This window comes from Pezoporus wallicus, unplaced genomic scaffold (genome assembly GCF_028554395.1).
Source record: "Pezoporus wallicus isolate ANWC-B61680 ecotype Strahan unplaced genomic scaffold, APGP_CSIRO_Pwel_v1 contig_2025, whole genome shotgun sequence".
In the NCBI taxonomy this organism is placed as follows: Eukaryota; Metazoa; Chordata; class Aves; order Psittaciformes; family Psittacidae; genus Pezoporus; species Pezoporus wallicus.
Genome location: NW_026640253.1, coordinates 3,908,770 through 3,930,784, shown reverse-complemented (window position 1 = coordinate 3,930,784; position 22,015 = coordinate 3,908,770). Strand labels below are relative to the sequence as shown.

Here is a 22,015-nt window from a genome sequence, read left to right as displayed (position 1 = left end):
ACCATAAATACTTTTTTGGAGAAAGGGATTAGGATTTGGTGGGGGGGGGGAAATAACTTCTTTTGATGTCAGCTTGAACCCTGTAATATTTAATAAATTTACCAAAGTCAACATATTTTCTTGTTGTGCATTGTCTGCATGACAGTTTGAATTTTTTTGTTTCAGTTATTGATAGTACACACTCTTGGGAGCATGAAGAGAAACAAAGATGCTTGCTAAGAGAGAGAGGTACTATTAAAGGGTATATCATATGTTACCAGTTTGTCAAGGGACTATGTTCCATATTTTCCATCTTAACAAAAAATTTACATCCCTTACAAGTTTTCCTGTTTAATTTTCAAAATTTGAAACATAATTATGTACTTAAAATAAAATGAACAAGGTGTAGCACAGTTCTCTGATCACTAAAAAGAAGCTGATCTTAAAGGTCCTTGGTGGAGTTGAAATTCTGTTGAAGCCTGTAATGTCCATGTTAGTGATAAGAAACATTGGCTACTCAGGCAACAGTCTAGTAACAAAGAAATAATGATCAAATTAATTTTCAGTGGAGTCGTTTGAAGTCATAACCTAATTACTTTCAAAATTCTCCAGTAAAAGTTTTCTTGAAGAAATACTTTCAAAAAATTCTGAAAAGACTAAAACCGACATTTGACAATGACTGTATTAGCTAGTGCAGAAATCTTTAGCTTGTACCATACCACTGTAAAGCTTGTTTCTATCACAGTTTTGTATGAAGGTGTAACTTTTTTAGAAATAAACTTGAAATACTTACTCAGAAGTGAATTTTGGTTAGCAGTCTGTGCAAGAACTGTAGTGGCTAGCAGGATTTAAAATCCATATTATTAACAAAAAATGTTGATATATTTCTTTTCGTAGCCAGCGTGCAGCTTTCAGTTCAGGACCGATACCCCTTTGGAAGCAGCTAAAGCAATGTTTTCTGTGCTTTCTTGGTCTCCTTTTCATTCTTTTCTTTATTCTTTTCTCTGTGTTTGGTAGTTACCCTTTCCTAGTCATTTTTTAGCAAATACTGTTATCTCTTGCATTTTTTCTATCATGACTCCATTTCTCCAACTTCTCTCCCCCTCACCACAACAGAAAACTTTACTAATCATTATTACAAAATAGTTGAATCTTTTGAGTATGTTTAGGAAATCCTGTCAATAAGTGATGTATCTGGAAACCTGATGTTCTGAAACTTTGCAATTCAACTAAGAAATGTTTAATTTAAAATTTCTTGATGTCTTGATTTGAAACACTATTCGGTTATGGGACTTCTGCCTACTCCAGGACATGTTGCAAGGCTGCAGACTGCTATGATCATCTAATGATTACCAGCATTGCCTAGATTTAGTTTTTCTTGCTTCTATGATTTCTGGTACACTAGGTGAAGTTGGCAGATAATATGCTTTTCTGAACACTCTTGTCTTTAAATTTGGATTTTTTAACCCTGTGTGTTCAGATGAGGTGAGCATATTATTTTAGGTATACAAAAGCTTCCATTCACATGTCATTCTTGGTAAGTTCATTACTATTGTAAGATGAGATACCTCCCGTATGAAGACAGGCTGAGAAAGTTGGGGCTGTTCAGGCTGGAGAAGAGAAGGCTGCGTGGAGACCTCATAGCAGCCTTCCAGTGTCTGAAGGGGGCCTATAGGGATGCTGGAGAGGGACTCTTCATTAGAGACTGTAGTGACAGGACAAGGGGTAAGGGGTTAAAACTTAAACGGGGAAGTTTAGATTGGCTATAAGGAAGACGTTCTTTACTGTAAGGGTGGTGAGGCACTGGAATGGGTTGCCCAAGGGAACTGTGAATGCTCCATCCCTGGCAATGTTCAAGGCCAGGTAGGACAGAGCCTTGGGTGACATGGTTTAGTGTGAGGTGTCCCACTTGATGATCTTAAGGTCCTTTCTAGCCCTAACTATTGTATGATTCTATGAGATAGGGCAATCCTTATTTTGTTGTGTACTGGCTGCAGTGCTGCCATTATTAAAAACAAAGAAAATAAAAATGTAACACATAATATATCTCTGTATTTAACTCATTCCGGATGAAGATAAAGGATTTGGGTCCAACATTTAATGGCAAGGGGTTTTCTAGAGATTTTCATCAAAATCAGATGTGCAGCACCTCCATGTTATTGTTACGGCAGTGTAGAATTTTGGCTGACACTTAGCTGTCATATTTAAAGTCAGAAAAGAATCTTGTATTTCGAAGGCAATAGTGAATTCTTTCAAAATTTGGGAAAGTATTTTTGTAGTTGCATTCCAGGTAGTTGGTAGATTATCACAAAAACTAGGACATTTTATCATTGCATTCTTATAATTTGTAAAAATTTATCAAGTTTAACATACTTCTTGAGACAGCAGCTGTATCTAACTGTTGGATGCATACCTTTAACACAGTAAATCTCGCAAGGCGTTTTTCCTTTAATGTAAAATTCTGGTGTTTATCAGTCAGCTTTTTACTTGTTTTATTTCAAAAATAAACACAGATGTTTAGAATCAGCTACTGTAAGAGAAAAACGCTTAATTTTCCTTTTATTGTCATAAAAATACGATATTAGCAGATTAGTACCATACAGTTATTCTAGCTGTTGAGCTAAATGAAAGTATTTTAATCTGGTTTAAACTTCAGTGGTAGCCAAGGGCATCAGAAGAGAAGAGACGTTGTTTTGAGAAGAGTCAGACTAATGTGAGTATTTATGAATTTAATTTACTAATTCATTGGTATAATAAAATAGAATAGGTAAGATTATGTGCAGATTGAACTGTGACTGTAAAATGATAATTTTTTTGGCATTTTGACATACATCATTTGTGTAACGTTCGTGTGTTGTGACAAAGGAGCTTTGCTGAGGTAGAGGCAGCTGTTATTATTGGTGCATTGAGATAATTTCTATTCATACCATTGTGTATTTGGAGTACATTACCTGGCAAGATAGGCTGTTTTCTGCACCTCATTGAAAATGCAGCGAGTTCACTGTTCAGCTTATTAAATTGTTGAGTAAGATCACCTAGTGGGATGTCTGACAATACTGAATCAAAAGCTACAGTCTACAAAGAAACAAAGAACAAGCTCCAAAATTTCAGCAGCTTAAGGAGCTTGGACAGAATGTATTCATGGGACACTAGCATGGTACTGAAGGAGAAGGCAATTGGGACAGTGGGATTCATGTCAACTCCGACAGTGAAAGTCTTCCTCAAAGCCTCAACATTTCTTTGCTACTTACAGTTGCAGGTAAGATAAAAGGACTGAGAAGATAGTAAAATGTATCATGATATATGCTCATATTTCTTGCCAGGAGGAGACAAAGATTAGAAATATTTTTATTTTGAGTCATCACATTTATGTTTATTGCACATAACTGGCAGTTCATGCTGATACAGTGTGTTTCGTTCAGTACACACACTAAATAATGCCATCCTGTCCAGCATGGTTTTAGTAATTTGCTATTGCATTCTCTGGAATTGGAATATTGATCTTTTTAGGACACTAAAGCCAATGCTAAGGCTTAAACTTCTCACTTTTCAGTATCCACACTTTTTTTTCAGCCATTGCAGTCTGGCTTATCCTGGAAGAACCAAATATTAATTGTGTGGAATGAATTTCAAACAGCATGAGTGTAGTTGGGATTTAATATTCCACTAATATCTCACTGTATCCCAGGTTTCCTTTTATGAGTCTTCATCTGCCACTTACTTCCTTAGGAGAACACCCCTTTTTTCGTTTTTCCCTATGATTTCAAGAAAATTACAAAAATAATAAACCAGAAAGGTGTTTGAAATAAAATCCTCAGGAAGAAATATCAGATAGCTGAGGAGATGATCTGTCAGGGTTTTAAAATGGATTAACTGGCAAGGAAGGATTTCTCTGTGGCTAGTTTGCTGTATGTTGCTGTTAGCAATGATTTAGAAGGCTATGGAATAGGAAAGAACGATACTAAGCTTTCTTACAATTTGTATCAAAGGAACAGTTTTGCTAAAAGGCAGCGCTATGCCACAGTTCCCTACTACACTTCTGCTTCTTTGGTCCACACAGCAAACTCAAGGATTTTTCTTTCTTCTAGTAGTGTTTGCCCTGCAGAACTGTTTTTACAAAGGAGAGGAATTTGTTTCAAGGACTTTCAAACATGCCCCTTCAGCTAGATGACAAACCAGTATGCTTTGGGAGCTTACTTTTTCACTTCTGTAACCAAAGTAGGAGGAGTTACTTCAGGGAATTCTAACCTTCATATTTCCTAGAGCATGTGAAAATCCCAGAGAAAAGTATCAATTCAAGAAGTTTTAAAACTGAAAGATCCAGAGAATAGTGTCACAACTACCAATCCAGAATTGTTTTATAGTTTCTTCCATTGTCTTTATTTATCTTTTACCAAAAAATGTTTCACACTTGTTTTAGTTTGTATTCTTAGAAAACACCCACTTTATTATAAACATTAAAGGAACAAATTTTTCGTGAAAGTTTCGTAAGAAAGTTCCACATCTCACATGCATTTATACTTGTATTATTGAACCACAAAAAGCGTTAAGACTTCAAATAAAATCTGTATCCCTATGAAAGAAGCTGCTGCCCATGCATTTAAAAGTACAATCCGAACACTTAAAATACTTCACATTAAGTTAAATAAAAATAATCTATTTTTGTATGTATTCTTATCCACAGTTTAAGTATTTGTTTCAGAACATATGTATTTCACTGATGAATGAGATCTTGAAGGGAGAGCTTCACTAAATCAGGCAGCTTTTTAAATCTCTGAAACTCTTGGGCTTTCCAGGCTTTGGAACAACATTCTTCCTTGATTGTACAGATTTAATGTGTTAATCAAGGTGGACACTGCTCTGCAGCATGCTACCTAATCACACAGAACATAGCTCCTTCAGTTTTTCCCAAATTTGCCTTAGGTATTCTCTTCTATGACCCATTTATCCTTTAAAAGACTTTATGAGCTGGAGTTATAGAGCCTTAAATTTGCTGGGAGTTTTTTCTGCAGAAAAATCAGGTATTTCTGATAATGGCTTTAGTAGCATTATTTTTCACGATGTGGAATGAGCCTACTCTGATGTAGTTACAAGGTTGATTTTTGGATTAAGCAATTGTACAACAGCTTGTATTAAAGTTGTTAAAACTGCAGCTACTCTTTGAAATATAACAGTAAATTTACATTCCAGTCTATTAAAGAACTGAGAGGTCTGGCAGCAAGGTTGGCAACAAGGGATTTTAGGTTCCATTAGGTTCACCAGCACAACTATACAATGTGTCATTTCTGCCTAAGCATGGAAACGCCCTTACTGGCTGAATTAAAGATTCACAACCTTATGATAAGCAGAATTAGCTCAAAAAACCACAAACACACCCCCCCACCCCCCTTTGTCATCCTTGAAATTCTGCAGCCATTGCAGGTCATCCCAGAAATATCCTCTTCCAGCAGCTGACACTTGTTTAATTAATCCAGAAATGGAGTTGCACCAACAAAGCCGATCCAAGAGCACTTCTTCCAGAAGCAGCTGGTCATTGTCGTTTTTCTTGTCCTTTGGTGCAGCTGTATGCAGACTAGCTGGTGCCTTTGCCAAAACTGTAGCAATGCTTCTCAGTATATCAAGGTTGGCGTAGAAAAACTGAAGGTCTCAGGCAACAAGATGTCAAATACATATTGAAAAGAAACTCTACTTCTGGCGGTTTGTGAAAAATGCATCTCCCAGAGGCAGTGTTACATGCACACAAACATGTACTTCAGTTCCCAGGGGCACCTGCCAGAACCCTGTGGATGCATTTGGTATTTCTATATCTATATTTTTAAAAGGAAAAAAGAGAATATTTGTTATCAGCTTTCTCTCCAATAGTTTTTGTCTTTGCTGGTTAAGCACAGTGTTTTCCCTTTATATACTTCATCTGGGCGTTTTTCAGTTCTGCACTTCTGATAGTTTCCATCTCTTGGATGAGATCTTTAAACTCTCTGATTATTTTATTCTTTTGCCCCTGCTATGGTATATATATCTCTTGGTGAGACTAATGTGTTAAATATTTTTGACTTTGGTACAAGATATTCTTCCCCCTTCTATCTCTCATCAGCCTTACACATTGTTTCCAATTATTTACTCTTTACCTCATATATTTCTTTGAGAAACTGAATATCACTATTCTAAATCTGTTCAATTCTACTGCCAGTTACTAGTCTTACAGTGCTTTTTTTTTTTTCCCCTGATGTCAAGGTACTTCAAAATATTTCTATTTCTTCTCATTTTAGGTGCCCATTAAATTCAACTGCAGTATTACCCGTTTTAGCGATTCTTTAGAGCTGTCTATACTGTACGGAGTTTGCTCATATCTGCAAATGGCAACAAAGTAGGGTCATTAATTTTGTACCTTTTTCTGAATTTTAAGGCACAGTCTTGGTTTGACATGTATCGCACAGCACATGTTTCCGGTTGCTGTTCATATGTAGCTTATGTTTTTGCATGCCGTTACCCTCTCTCCTGTGCAGAACTTTGCATTTGTCTTTATTGAAGTTCAGGAAGTTCTTGTTAGTCTTTTTCTGACAGGCTGTGATGCCAGTTAGTAGCAGTCCTGTTACCCAGTGTATATACCACTTCCTCAAATGATGAAGGTGCATTTCATGCCATTCACCAGGTCATTAATGAAAATATTGCCTGTTAAACTCAGAACCATTAACTGCTGTTTTTTGCTGTTTTTGCAGACAGTGCAATCAGTTTTCCATTCTTTCATATAGACTGTATCTCTCCAGCTTGCCTACTAGGATACCAAAGGAGCCAGTGTCAAAAGCCCTGTTAAAGACTGTGCTGCTCTTTCCTCAGCCACAGAGGTTGTTTCATCATAGAGGTTTCTCTTGGTCAGCCTATGCTTTCTGTTCTCAACCACTTTCTTGTTCTTCATGTATCTGGAAATGCTTTCTATAAGGATTTGCTCCCTACAGACCACCTATAGATCCCTTGAACCTGTTCCTTGTCTTCTTTGAGGTCTTGTCCAAGGTTTTACTTGTTTCCTCAGCAAATCAGTTATAATTGACGAGGTACCTATAACTAGTCTACCAAGAAAGGAAGTCTACCAAGAGACTAAGTCTACCAAGGGGAAAGTTTTGGGACTTAGAAGTTCTCTAAGGTAATGTCAGGGTGGTTTTTAGCATAAATAAAAATTATTTTGTAATTGCATGATATAAAATGGAAAATTTTCAGTGAGGCCTATTTCCAAGTTACATTTCATCAGCCATTGTATGTTCAATTTCTCCATAGTGAACTAGACCGAGAATCTTTAGGTAATTGATTTGAGCTGAATGTAGACTCTGCATTTTAGAAGACAGGTGTAAAATTCCACTTCTAGCCAAACTTTATTTTTTTCTGAAGTAAAAACCTGATTTTTTCAGTGAATCACTTCCTGTACATGTAGAAACCTGGTATTTTTTTTTTTTTAAAAGGTGTTAATTCTTATTAAGTTGTAAAAATTGTATAGAATTGCACCAATGATGTGATGCATTTCTGTTGAAAGTATATAAAATTAGAAAATTGCATTAGAGAACAATAAAATTAAAGTAAGCAAGATGAATGTATTCTTATGTGTTTGGAAGTTTGTGACTTTGCTTATAATTTAGAAGAGACGCTACTGTGCACTGAATGAACGCTAACATGCATAAGAACGTGTACTGTGCACTTGTGAACTGATTCACTAGTAGATAACTGGACTATACTGGAATACTGCATCTATTTTAATAGTTCTTCTAATATTTTAAGCATTTTTTTTGTTGTTCCCTAACTCTATTAGCCAAACTGTCCATAAAGTGGTTTATGAAGTATCCCGTCTATGTTTCACAATCACTGCAAAGTGCTTTGGTCTACCAAGGCTTGAGGAGTACATTGCTGTCTTTATATATATTATGAATTAATTGCTCCTTTCCAACTGAGCTGTTACTGGATATTGATCACTGTTTTCTCATGCATTGCAGTATAGTCTATCATTTGAATGTTGTTTGTCAAATACTTTTTACAAATTACTGTGCAGGACCTTGTATCACAGCTGGTGTAGTTTAAGGTTTGGACAGAGTCACTGTGAATGAAGCCCTGCTGTGAAATAAAAGTCAAAAGGCATCTTGGCATCCCAACCATTTCCTTGGGAGAAGATTACAGCCTGAGTATGTTGAACTTTATTGCCATGGGCCTCATGACAGTATTCAGAAACATGCATGGCATTTCTGTTAAAGAAACTCAGATGTGTTTAGACGCAAGGGATGGCATTCTTGTGTTCATCATTATCTTGCAAAAAAGTTAAATGTTTTTACGCTTTTGGGGTACAGTAAAAATACAGTGAAGAATGTGTAATTTATGCACATAAAGATTGAGGTTCCTGATTTCCTAAACATAATTTGTTACAAGAAGGAGGAAATGACTAATTTCAACCCAAGACGGAAATGTATTTATTGAGAAACAAGGTGGGGGGTGGGCAGGAGGGAGGGGTTGAGGTGGTGAGAGGGGTGGACGGACTCAACAGCTCTTCTTTGGGTAAAATGCTGTTTGCTGGTTTGGCTTGCTGTAGGATCAGAAATACAATGGATCTGCATAGAGAGAATGTGCTGCATTCATTGATTTGCGAACTTGTGGAGTAAAGCAAAAGAAAACTTAAAAATCAGTGAACTTTATGTGTTTGCGTAATTCCATCTAAATTGTATCAATTTAATTCTGTTCCTTATGCCACTATGTTTCCAAGATAGGCAGACATACAAGATTCAGGGCCAGGTAAAAACAAATACGAAGCTCTGCAGGAAGTAAAATCCTTCTGAATCTCCTGCAACCTGGAATGGCAGGCCCATAACAACTTGTGTCCTATTGGTGACATAATAGGCTCCTTAGCCAAATCAGCTTTATGATGGCTTCTAGTCAGACAGAAAGAATACAAGGTCAGAACAAATAGGTGAGGATTCTTCTGGGTTTGGTGCAGTTCTTTTGGCTTTTGCATTGGCACTAGTAATGAACATAATGGTCATAGAGGATGAAGAAAATGTTAACATCTGGCATAATTTAGAGGACAAGTGAAATCTATGTAATATAGATTTCGTGTTGAATGATTGCTGTCAGATAGGAACCAGGTAACAATCTGAGAAGTTGCTCAAAAGTCCAGGGGTGGTTCTGTTCACTTTTAAACCTGGAACCAATAGGCAATACGAGTGTACAGTTTCGTTTTTATTACCTGAGAATCATTGCAACAGTGAACAAAAACTAAAAGCTTGTGTTAATGAGTAACACTTAAAATGTGCTAGGGTAATTTATGAGTGAAGAGGTGGTTTTGTGAGTTAATAATTTTGAAAGACTGTATATATCCTTACCAAAATGAGAAGTTGTGAAAATAATGAGAATTACAGAAGGCAGTATCTTCTGACTTTTGAGTGTGTTCTTGTAGTTCTGCTGATAGCTAAGTTCACAGGTAGTCAGCTCTATGGGCCTCCTAGGTATGTCCGTCTTCCATTCTGTTTCTCAAGTCCTGGAAGAGTTGCATTTAACAGAATTGTAGCTATTTCATTAAGGTTTGATTTGGACTTTGGTGACAAAACGAGAAAACTTTGATCCCATTATAAAGCAGAGCAGCAGGTAGCAGTGATGTTAGTTTCACTAGGCAAAACTGTGTAGGCATGTTAGAACAAAACTAACTATATATTAATTTTCACTGAAAAAAATTTGCTTATAATCTTTGCTTATGATCTTTCAATAAGATTTCATACTATGTTTTGAAACTAATTATCCACTGCTAGTAATAAGTAATTCAACTAATTAGCTAAATATGTCATTTTGACTGTTGCTCCAGATGATGGCTTTATCTGTGGAATTAAAACTTGTAGTTTAAATCATAGAATCATAAAATAGTTAGGGTTGGAAAGGACCTTAAGATCATCTAGTTCCAATCCCCCTGCCATGGGCAGGGACACCTCACACTAAACCATCTCACCCAAGGCCTCGTCCAACCTGGTCTTGAACACTGCCAGGGATGGAGCATTCACAACCTCCCTGGGCAACCCATTCCAGTGCCTCACCACCCTAACAGTAAAGAATTTCCTCCTTATATCCAATCTAAACTTCCCCTGTTTAAGTTTTAACCTGTTACCCCTTGTCCTATCACTACAATCCCTAATGAAGAGTCCCTCCCCAGCATCCCTATAGGCCCCCTTCAGACACTGGAAGGCTGCTATGAGGCTGCTATACTTGTAAAATTTACATTGGAAATTCAAAATAGGACCTTTGTTTTAAGGCAGTTTATAATTATATTATATACAGTCAGTACATTGCAAAATTGACAGTTTATTTAGTTGGATTTTTAAGTCTAAGTGAATGTAAAGGACATTGGTTGTAACATTAATTAACATAGAATAGGCTTTCTTTGATAAAAACTTCCATTTTCAGTAGTTCAGTTGCATTAATATTGTATTCATGTATGGATGCATAAACTTTATTCAGTTTGTCTAATGAAAATGAATGATTTTCTCTAAAATTTGCTCATTAATATTCAATTCTAATTTTGAATTACATTGCAGTTCTACATGGTGAATCCCTGTTCCTTTTAACATGTTTTCTAAACTGGACTGCTAAATCCTCACACTACCGAAATCATCTGTTGATTTTGGAACCAATATTTCACCTGTAATTTGTAGCCAGTGTGCTGCACTTGGTTATAGTTACCTTATACATGCTGACTTAACAGTACTTTAAAAGCACACACGACCCTCAAGTTTCTGGCATTTTTTTTCTTGATTCATTATGAGCTTAGTCCTGCATGGTGATGAAGGCTTTTGACCTTCATGAAAATTGACAATATTCAGTACTTCTCAGGAGGCACAGTGCAACACTGAGAGTTACTTTAGCAGTATTTTTAATAAAGCATAGATGCAGCAGACTATACTGCCAAAAAAAGTATGGATAAAGAACTGTCATGTTTAGCTTTTCAGTTTGGAAAGTTTGAAGGCATTCACTGCATGCTACATTAATTTCATGTGATCGTCAGGCCTGCAGGAAATTCCAATCATTTATAGTGCTGCTGAATGTAAAGCAAAATTGGGTCCCAAGTTTTCAGCATACTCAGATTTCTTTAGATTATTTAAAATGTGGTGTCCAATTGAAAAGATTACTGCCCAAAGCAGAATGTGGTTTAACACAAGAAACATAACTGTATCAGCTAGCAATTGACGAGTGAGACTATTAAAATGGATTTAAAAAGGAAATTGCACTCCAAATATTATCAGATATTTATCTCCTAGATCTTTATCATGTGACTAAGTGAAAGTAGAAATCCCTCAGTATCAGTTGTTATTTACTGCAGCCTGTTCAGGAAAATGTATAAGCTTATGCTTGGCTGTCACTGTGCTTCATTGACTTTGGCTTGCTCTTGTAGTCAGTGGGATGTTAAAGGGTTCTTAAGGGCTTTATTGAATCTGGGCCTGCACTTTCAGTAGCAGATCAAGGAGAAACCTTTACCCGAGGTGGTTCTTCTTAGCTGTTCATCACTAGGATCAGATTTTGGAGGACATCTCGACTTAATGATGACATACAATACCTTGTTTTCCAAACAGAAGTTCAGGTCAGTACTTGTTCTGAAGTCAAGAATGAGGAGAAGGGTTGCCTCTCCTCTCCAGTACCAGAAGCCTAATCCAACCACCAGATTCCAAAAACCAGATACTGGCAGTCCCATGCATCCATCCAGGCAGTCAAAACTTCCTAGCTGTCAGTTCTGCAGTGTAATGACAATATCTAACCACCAACATTTTGTTGCATATTTAAACTGAGAGGAACATAAATCACGTCTTATCGAATTAAGTAAAGTAAGGAAAAACAGTCTTGTTTTATTATTCACATGTCAATTCACTATAATGAAACTATTTTAAATGTACAGGAATTCCTGAAACACTCCCAATCTGCTACAGAGTTCAGCACCATTCTGAATATATAGTCAGTATGACCAGAATAATGTCCCAGGTCTTCATTCAATTACACATGGATTCAAAGTAGTACTCTGCATATGGCATGGTGGAAGTCTACATTTCGCTGTCTAGGATATTGAGGTTTATTATTGGAAATTGATTTGCTGATAATTTTTGTTCCACAGATGTGGTTTAGCTTAATTTCGTGCAGATGAGGGGGAACAGCTTCAATTATTTTATGGTATTCGATTTGTGTACTTCTGTAGCAGTAGTAAGGTAAGAGGTATTTTTCATAATAAGACATTATTACATATAAGGCAGATGAATTACTTTGTTTCAGGAGTCTGAATCAATTGCATACTGTAAATATATGACATTTCTAGTACTTTGGTTTGCCTGTATGATTGAGAAACCAAGATTTCAGTGCTGCGTCTCTGTTAACTATGGCATTGTCTTGCATCTTCAAAGCAGATGAACAGTTAATTAATTTTACTATTCTTAAAATAGCAGCATTATGCTTTATTCCTAGCTGAGATCATTTTACATTTCTTGTCATATGCTGGAGGAGAAAATATAGAGAGAGATAATAATTCCATACTACAAATCCAGGGGGTACTGCTGACATAGAATATGTGGAGAATTTCATACTTGTAAGAAGGAATGGAAAAATAATCTACTGTGTTGTTTTTGTGGTGATGATATATATCTCTGAGACATATGTTAGCTCTTGGAATATTGAATACTCTCTAGGTGAAGATACATTGCTCAGTTTTTATAAAGATATTTTTGTGTATATTTTGGGTAAAAGCCAAAGCTCTTATAAGTAATTTGAGCTAAGGGATTAAGTAGAATAACTTGAAACAATAAGGTTGGATCCTTTTATACCTGGTTATAAATAAGCACCTGCTGAAATAATATATGTATTTTTCTGAACACTGTTGAGCATTCCTAAAGATTGTTTTAAATGGGAAGTTTTCTGATTAAGTAAAAAAATACTATTTCCCATATCTTTATATTAAACTCCAAATACATGTGCTAAATTGTGATTGGGGGTTAAGGGTTGGATAACAATAGGAAATAATGCAGAAATTTAAAATTAAAAGAAGATGAGTCTGTGTCCTTTAATGTTATTGTGTTAACATTTTACAAACTAATTTGGGGTTTTTGTATATATGTCACAATACTAAAAGGCATCATTAGAACATATATTGAGTTTCTCAGTGTCCTCTTTACTTACTGCTTTCCTCTACCAGATTGGAATGTGTTAGGAAGTGTGGGCACTTGTGCAATTTTTGTTTTCCATGCATAGTTAGCATACATGAATTTATGCAGAGCTACACACATTAAAATCTGGAGTAACTCTGTGCAGAAGTAAAGTTTCTCATCTAAGAACTTGTACACCTTTTCAGAATACACCTGTAAGTAGTTTTCTAAATGCTGCCGTGTTTAACATTATATGGACATTGTTTTTTCTGTTTAGATGAGCTTGATTGAAGTAATCAAAGATGATGTTATTGGAAAATCAGAAAGGATTAAATGGATTTTTAGACTAATGAGAAGCAAAATAGTCTTGTGATTCTTTTTTTTTTTTTTTTGGTCTATTTTTTTAAACCTCACTCAGCAGTGATTTAAGGGGAGATGAATACAAAGAACATTCTAATGATCCTTAACATCACAGTATCACAGTATGCTAGAGATTGGAAGGGACCTCGAAAGATCATCTAGTCCAATCCCCCTGCCGGAGCAGGAACACCTAGATAATGTTACCCAGGAATGTGTCCAGGCGGGTTTTGAATGTCTCCAGGGAAGGAGACTCCACAACCTCCCTGGGCAGCCTGTTCCAGTGCTCTGTCACCCTCACTGAGAAGAAGTTTCTTCTCAAGTTTAAGTGGAACCTCTTGTGTTCCAGTTTGTACCCATTACCCCTTGTCCTATCATTGTTTGCCACTGAGTAGAGCCTGGCTCCATCCTCGTGACACTCCCCCTTTATATATTTATAGGCACTTATAAGGTCACCCCTCAGTCTCCTCTTCTCCAAACTATAGAGACCCAGCTCCCTCAGTCTTTCCTCATAAGGGAGATGCTCCACTCCCTTAATCATCTTCGTTGCCCTGCGCTGGACTCTCTCCAGCAGCTCCCTGTCCTTCTTGAACTGAGGGGCCCAGAACTGGACACAATATTCCAGATGGGGTCTCACCAGGGCAGAGTAGAGGGGAAGGAGGACCTCTCTCGACCTACTAACCACTGCCCTTCTAATACACCCCAGGATGCCATTGGCCTTCTTGGCCACAAGGGCACAGTGTTGGCTCATGGTCATCCTGTCGTCCACTAGGACCCCCAGGTCCCTCTCCCCTACACTGCTCTCTAACAGGTCGTTTCCCAACCTATACTGGAACCTGGGGTTGTTCCTGCCCAGATGCAGGACTCTACACTTTCTCTTGTTATATTTCATCAAGTTACTCCCTGCCCAACTCTCCAGCCTGTCCAAGTCTCGCTGGATGGCAGCACAGCCTTCTGGTGTGTCAGCCACTCCTCCCAGCTTAGTGTCATCAGCAAACTTGCTGATAGTACACTCAATTCCCTCATCTAAATCGTTGATGAATATATTAAATAATACCGGTCCCAGTACTGACCCTTGAGGCACTCCACTAGTTACAGGCCTCCAACTAGACTCCGCCCCATAGACTACAACTCTCTGGTTTCTCTTCTTCAGCCAGTTCGCAGACCACCTCACTACCTGATCATCCAGACCACACTTCCTCAATTTAGCCGTGAGGATGCTGTGGGAGACTGTGTCAAATGCTTTGCTGAAGTCAAGGTAGACCACATCCATTGCTCTGCCATCATCCATCCACCGTGTTATTTCCTCATAAAAGGCTAAGAGATTGGTCAAACATGATTTCCCCCTGGTGAAGCCATGTTGACTGCCCCTCATAACCCTCTTATCCTTGATATGCCTTAAGATGGCACCAAGGATAAGGTGTTCCATCACATGATTGTTCCTGTAATGCAGATTTAGTAACTCTGCTATCACAGTTGGCTAATGCCAACTTTTTGTTAGTTGGGTTTTAGAGAACTCTGATATGAGATGAAGGCATGAATGAAAAGTCTGGCAGAGGAGCGCTTGAGATATTTCAATTTTGGAATTTGGTCAGATGTTATAGGTAGCTAATAGGAGTGTGGTTTCAGTTGGAGGGTACCCATTGTAAGAATGAATGTTAGAAATGAATTGTTCAAGTGGAAATGTTGTATCACAATGGTGATACATTTGTCTAGCAGAACTATGTCCATTTTGTTCTTCAGTGTTAACAAAAAGAGCTAATGAAAAAAAAATCTAGTCACTTTAAAAAGAAAAGAAAGTATCTTTTAACTCTTGAGTATTTTTTTTTGGGTTTTTTTTTTTTTTTTAGTCTTAAAAATTCAAGTAGTTTGTTTTTTAAATATTAAGTTACATTCCAATTCTGGTTTCTTTTAAAAGACTTCCGTAATAAAATCACTATTTTCATCAGTGCAATTTCTAGTTGATTTACTTTGGCATACCCTTTTAAGTCACGAATGACACACTTGACTGTTCAATGAGGCATTCTGAGACTGTGAGGAGGATGGGTTTTCATTTTTTAAAGTTAACCTTGTGCCAAACGTTTGTAGAGGTTGTGGAGGTGATCACTTCATATTAAATAAATGTCTATTTCTTTGTGTAAACTCTTTGAAAGTACATTCTTTGGTTGTCATATCAGCTCCATTTTAGTCAGATTTGCTGTTGACCCAAGTGGAAGCAAGCTACCTTTTTATTGTTTCCTAAATGAGCAATACTTTCCTTTCTCTTTGTAAACTGTTGGTGAAATTATATTTCAAACATGTGAGTTAGAAAGGTGCTAATAAATTCCTTAAATGGGAAGAATCATAGCAATACCTGTCTAGCAGAAATCAAGAAAATATATGTCTGTGTACACACATATATAAATATGTTATTCATATTATTCATACATGAAATTAAAGTTACAATGTGTGAAGGGAGGGCATCAGAAATAAATCGTATTTCAGTGATGATTTCATATTCAGAAATAAATCATAAATCAGAAATAAAATTATAATGGATAACATTGAAAATAGTTTTGCTTATTTTGTTTGTATGTTTTTCTTGAAGGATTGTTCATCTTCAGAAGAATATAACATTGCTGCAGCATTGCTACCCCTGACAACTGCTTTTTACAGGGTAAGCTTTTATTGAAAACCACTCCAGTTTTGTATTGTTTTACATTGCATACATTGTTAAAATGAGAAAGCGACAGCAAGAGATACATGGCAGGGTAAGAGGGTTCATTCTAAAATTGATTCTAATAGGCTGGTATGAACATTTCTCCAGAATTACACTTACTGGTGTAGGGTGATGATGATTATGATAAGTTTACCCAGAACTGAGTGCAGGATTATAGGATGGGTTAGAGAATTACTGAATTAGAATTAGCCATTAAAATAATTGAAAATAATAATTTCTGATGTTATTGTGTAAAAGCTGTTTGTTGGACTAATTTTTTGTTTTATTTGGCATGTAAAGTTTTCAAAAGTTTTCAGTCTGTGGAGTTGTTAACTTTGGAGAATATTATGAATGGCGTATTTTAATTGTGTATTTGTTTTCCATTTCTTACGCTTGTTTTTTGTTTTGGTTTGCTGTTGGGGGTTTTTGGCATAATGTTTGATAGTGGTAAGATATAATAGGATGGTAAATATGTAGATTTAAATAAGCAAATTCTGCAAGCATTTATTTCAAAAGCAGAACGTTTGTGTGTATGGCTGTTGTTATTTCAGTGTGCCAATATAGTAGCGTTTTCACCACTTCTAGTTAGCTTAGGTCCTGCTTTTCAGGGTGTACGTATCTGAGGAAGTAAGAAGTTCAGAAGTTCAGACTTTTTTAAAATGTAAATATTGTTGTACAACTTAGTTTGGGAAATAAGAGTTTAATCATTGGTCATTGGTACATCATGATACTAAAAAATCGTAGTTACTATGACAGTCTAGCTAGACATTAACAACATGTGATAGAAGAAAAATATAACCTTCCATACTTCAGATGGTGTATGAGGCATTTATGTGTAGCCATAAATAAAATGAAGAGAGATTCCTATGTTAGCCAAATAGAAACTAAAGTGAGCTGAGAAATCAATCAGTGCTTTTTAATTTAAACTATCCATTCTAATTGAACAATTTCTGATTGTTTTATATTAGAAATTGATTCTGTGATGTGACTTTTAGAATTAAAAATGTGGAATTTTACATGCCATAGAACCTGGAAACATCTGCTGAAGGCAAGAGCAGTTTTATATGCATAGCAAGTTTCTTGAAATCTAATTAAGCCAGTATTTACTACATATCTAAAGCATAAATTGGTATATTTTCTCTCTTGTAATCATTAAAACCATGGAAAAGTTTTATTTAAATGGGATTTATTTTAGAGGTGTACATTATACCCCTAGGCTGCTTTCTGGAAAGTCTGTGGAGTATTTTCATTCTCATATTAGCTAGCATGATTAGATTTTTCAGTCCAAGCAAATAAATTTTTTCCCATTTTTAATTACATGTTCAGTTCATTCTTTTCCTTCTATTGAGTCCTTCAGCAGGAGCAGCAGAATCATGAGTTGTTTGTCATTTGTTGCTGGCACTGATGCTTAAATACACTTTGCTATTTTATTTCTTGCTACTGCATTCATCCTGTATTATGAAGAAAGACTGACTTTAATTTTGTTTCATTTTCTGATTTTTAGTTTCCCTAATAAGAAAGGCCAAGAGAGTCCACATAGCTCTTTACCTTGAGAGGTACAGATTATTTGTAGCAGTTTTGTTAGATTCCACATTTTGTAAAGTTTGCTTAAGTATTGATTTAACTCTAAAGCTATAAGCTCTGGGAACTGTGAGTCCCCGGATGTAAGAAACATGAGCAATTTTATTTTTCAGACCTGAATTAAAAATGTAAGTAACCTGACTGTTAACTTGCAAAAGCCAGCTGTTCATGCATAATAGAAAAAGAATTTTGTTTTTCCCAGATCTAATCCTCAGGTTCAGTGATGACCCATTAGATACAATTCTTTGGCAAAAGTACTTATTTTGGTATAAAACTATTCATACTAAATACAAACTGGTATCTTTTTCAGAACGTAAGATCAGTTGACAAACTTTGCTGCGATTAGTTAAAATTAACAGTTTGAGATTCTATTTGGAATGTATATAAAAAGGAAACTTTTTTGAGCACTTTTCAGTCTCTCTAGAGGTTTTCAAAATTGTATCCTAGACTAGAGTATGTTCTACCTGACCTGAACCTGTGTTAGGAACAATGGTCTGTATCAGTATTCTTAAAGTAAGAAAAATGGGTGCAGTTTTTCCAGCCCATAATATCTCTGTAACCCTTTGGACAGATTCCTGCTCTGGAGTTACAGCAAACTAATGTTCTTCCTCTCTTTCGGGGAGAAATCATATCAAATCCTGCTGCTTTACTTTTCTCCCTTGAGCTGCCTGCTTTCTAATGTGTTAACAGTTCGTAAGTTCTGTTTTCACTGGATTTCCATTTACCCAGATCTTAGCTGGAATGATTAAAGTTTTGTTGCTTAACACAGCATATTGCTGTTCTGTCTCTGGTAAGTCCAGAGGAGTGTACAAACTAGAATTAAGATCATTTGGGGGATTATTTGTTTTTTTATTAAAATACCTTAAGGAAAACTGTTATGTGTGTGCTGTCAAACTATGTCATGCCTTTTCCAATGAGTTGCTTGTCAATTTTACTTTAATTACCATTAGTTTACATGCGCACTTGAAGCTGCATTTCACTTTTCTGGAGGCAGAGTGCAGGTATTCCAGTACTGTTGCTTCAGTATGCAGAACAGTATTATCTTTGTTGTAAGTGTGATTGTGTTTATGCTTTCCAAAAAATTCTGAAGTGCTTCACAGTCTGTACTTGTTTCTGTTGATGTTTGAGTTATCAGAATACCATCTTTAATGCCAGCAGCATATTAAATATTACTTCACAGAGCCCTATTGAAACTGCACAGTGTTCTTGGTAGCAGGTTAACATTTGTGTCTTCATTGGTATTACTGTGCAAGTGATATTCCGAATTGAGTTATCAATGAGAAATCCTGTAGTGAATCTAAAAATCTAGAGTTATATCAGTAAAATACGTATTTTGCCATCTATGTTTGCTATAGCATTTACATGGGAAATTATGATAGTATTTCATGTCACAAGATTTTATCATTAATGACATTCCTGTTGCTTCAAATGAAATAATAAAAAGAACTTAACCAACAGCCTTTATGAAAGGATTATTGTGTATGTAAATGTTGTTTCAGTTTATTTACCAAACACCAAACAGAGCACTAATGAAACAATTACCTGTTCTTCATAAATAGCTTTCCTCTATGTTGCCACACATAGTGCAGACAGCAGGTGTTTAAGGTGTATAAATAATGCGAAGGATGTGTTTTAGTGGGAGTCCAGCAGATGAAAGCAAGCAAGTAGTTAAGAGAAGCGTACTTCTAGAGGTGATGTTGTAAGTTTCTGGAATGGTTTTCCCATGAAGTAGTCAATGCTTTAGCCTTGAGGTATTTTAAAATATTCTTGGGAAAACAGTAAAAAATATACAGAAAGGAACAAGCTTGCATGATCTAACAGGTCTTAATGTCTTTGCTTGCATAAAGATGATTTCTACATATAGCTAATTAAAATAACAAAAGCATTACCCTGTGTACAGCATTCTACCAGCTCTTGGGATGTCTGCTGAAATTTCAGAATTCCAGCTCCTGAAGTCTGGTGAGTGATCTGTTGTGAAACTTGATTAGCAGGAGTTGATCCCACTCTAACTCATAGCTGGTGGGATTAAAATCATAGACAGGAAGTTAGTATTGGTTGCATATTTGTGGCCTGGAATAATAATTGTATTTTTCTAGAAAAAATAGTCACAATGCTTTTTAAAAATTTTTAATATTAGACATGAGTTGTTAGCAAAATGTGACTCATCACTGACAGTGGACTTTGGTGTGTACTGTTAATGTCACAAAAACAAACACATCTTTTCCTCCTGGGTTAAAAAAAGGTTTTAGTTTACCATAAATAATACGGTTGGAATTTTGTTTAAAATTGAAACAATATAAATAAAATGCCTTTATACATGAAGATAAAAGAATTTTTCTGTGTTTTTTTGTACGAATGACCCATGCTTATTTCCTATTCAGTGATTTTCTCTGTGTATAAAATAGAAACGTAGTATGCCCTGATGCTGTGGAAAAGAGGTCTTTTTCTGTATGTGGGGAGAAAGAACAAGTTGAAAAGGACATATTTTGATTATATTTCCATTTTATTAATCCATCAAAGATGACAGTTTGACAATTGTATTATTGGCCTTATCAGACTCATATGATTTGGATACTGTTTCACTTACGTCTCTCTGCCGAAGTGGCAAGATGTCCGACGGCACTGCATTTCTTCAAGTTCTACTGTGCAGGAAGAGTGATGATCAGTGGCAGGTATCAGTTTCAGCCTGTCCACTGAACAGCAGACAGAGGAAGCAAAAGCTTTTTCCTCACTGCTATTCTATGCCAAGTCATGGTCAGAGTGTCCACTTCTCTATCTTTTTCAGCTTTTCAGGTTTGGCAGTCAGATCAGTCTTTCTTGCATCCCTCAGCTGTTGTAGAACCTGTATGTGCAGATCATAATACAACTTCTGCACTTTCGGGGGATCTTTTTCAAAATGTTGTAATTAATACTTTACCTCATTACACAATAGATAGCAACACACTTGCAGACTTTTGTTATCTGGCATTCAGAAGTGACAGTTCTGATCATGTGTGTTTAAATAAAGGAAGTGACATAATAAAAATATACTATTATGAAAGTAAAGTTTGTTCTGTGTACAAATAATGAATGGCTTCCATATTTTATAGATGAGCTTGTCTTTAAATTGCAGTAGCCAGAGCAATACCCTTTTTCAGAATCACGTGTATTTTGTTTAAATTTCTGAGTCACTTGTTTTTAATGGATTGATGTACACCTGGATTGTGCTGATCTAGTTTCAGCAAAAATAACCTGAATGCAGTAAACTGTCTTAACAGACTGGATGTAGTTCATTAAAACTGACATTTGTTATTTCGCATAATGCAGTTGGAAACTGCTTTATAATTTTTCTATGACTAATTTATGTAATTCTTTCGAGGGATAGAAGGAAGAATTGATTTTTTTCTTAATTACTAGTATTATTTTATTTCAGTGCTGTAAGCCACCAAACTTTGAATAAAATTTCAATTGGATACTGCTAATTTTATTCTAGAACTTGCAGTGAAACATCAGAGACATATTTTGCAGACTAGTGCTAACTGGAATCCTTTAAGGTATGCCAGTTGTTTGGCTGTTCATCTGCATGTCTGTTCATTTATCATTTGTAGTCCATTTGTACACCTTCAGCTTCTTTATTGAGAAGGAAATAGAATTACCTAAAATAGAAGAATTGCTTTATTCAGTGTTTTTTAAAGATTACCCAAATATGGTAAATAATTTTACTTAAAACTTCTGAATATAGTACAGAACATCTATTCAGGTCATCTTAGGATTCATCCTAGTCTCATTTTCAAATAATGAAAAAGATGTTAGTCTGTGTTTATTGGAAGTGTTTTTTGTTTAAGCTTTAAGTTTTTTTAATAATCTTCAAGGTGAGCACAAAATTGTGAATTAATAGAAAAAAAATCAAGTTAATGGTAAAATGGTAAACTGGAAGAATTCCATATCAAGACACCAATATAAAGAATTCTAATGTTTTCCACAGTGAAATATATATATGCTGCTTTATAGAGCTTAGCAATAAAATGAAATTAATTTGAGTGTATACTTTCCTAGTTGAAATGAGTTACCAAGTTTCAGTAACTGTTGTAACAGACGTTCAGTGGAAGAAAGACTTTACTCCTCGAAATGCCTAAATAAATGACTACTTTACTCCAGAGTCTGTTAGGTGTGGGAGGCATTCCCAGCCAGAAGGATAAGGGCTTTCTCTGAAGGTTAAAGAGGCAGTACTAGAGAAATTCAGAGTTGTTTATCATATTTAACTATTGCCATCAAATGTCTTTCCAAG

General features: G+C 35.9%; 1 protein-coding gene across 1 annotated transcript in view; it reads left to right on the top strand.

Annotated features, from left to right (window-relative positions):
- Nucleotides 1–22,015, top strand: part of SBF2 (SET binding factor 2) — a 260,718-nt gene that overhangs the window by 174,028 nt on the left and 64,675 nt on the right. Inside the window, exon 17 of the mRNA XM_057418287.1 lies at nucleotides 16,057–16,125. Within this exon, the coding sequence (XP_057274270.1) occupies nucleotides 16,057–16,125 (69 nt within the window). The remainder of the gene's footprint in view (nucleotides 1–16,056; nucleotides 16,126–22,015) is intronic.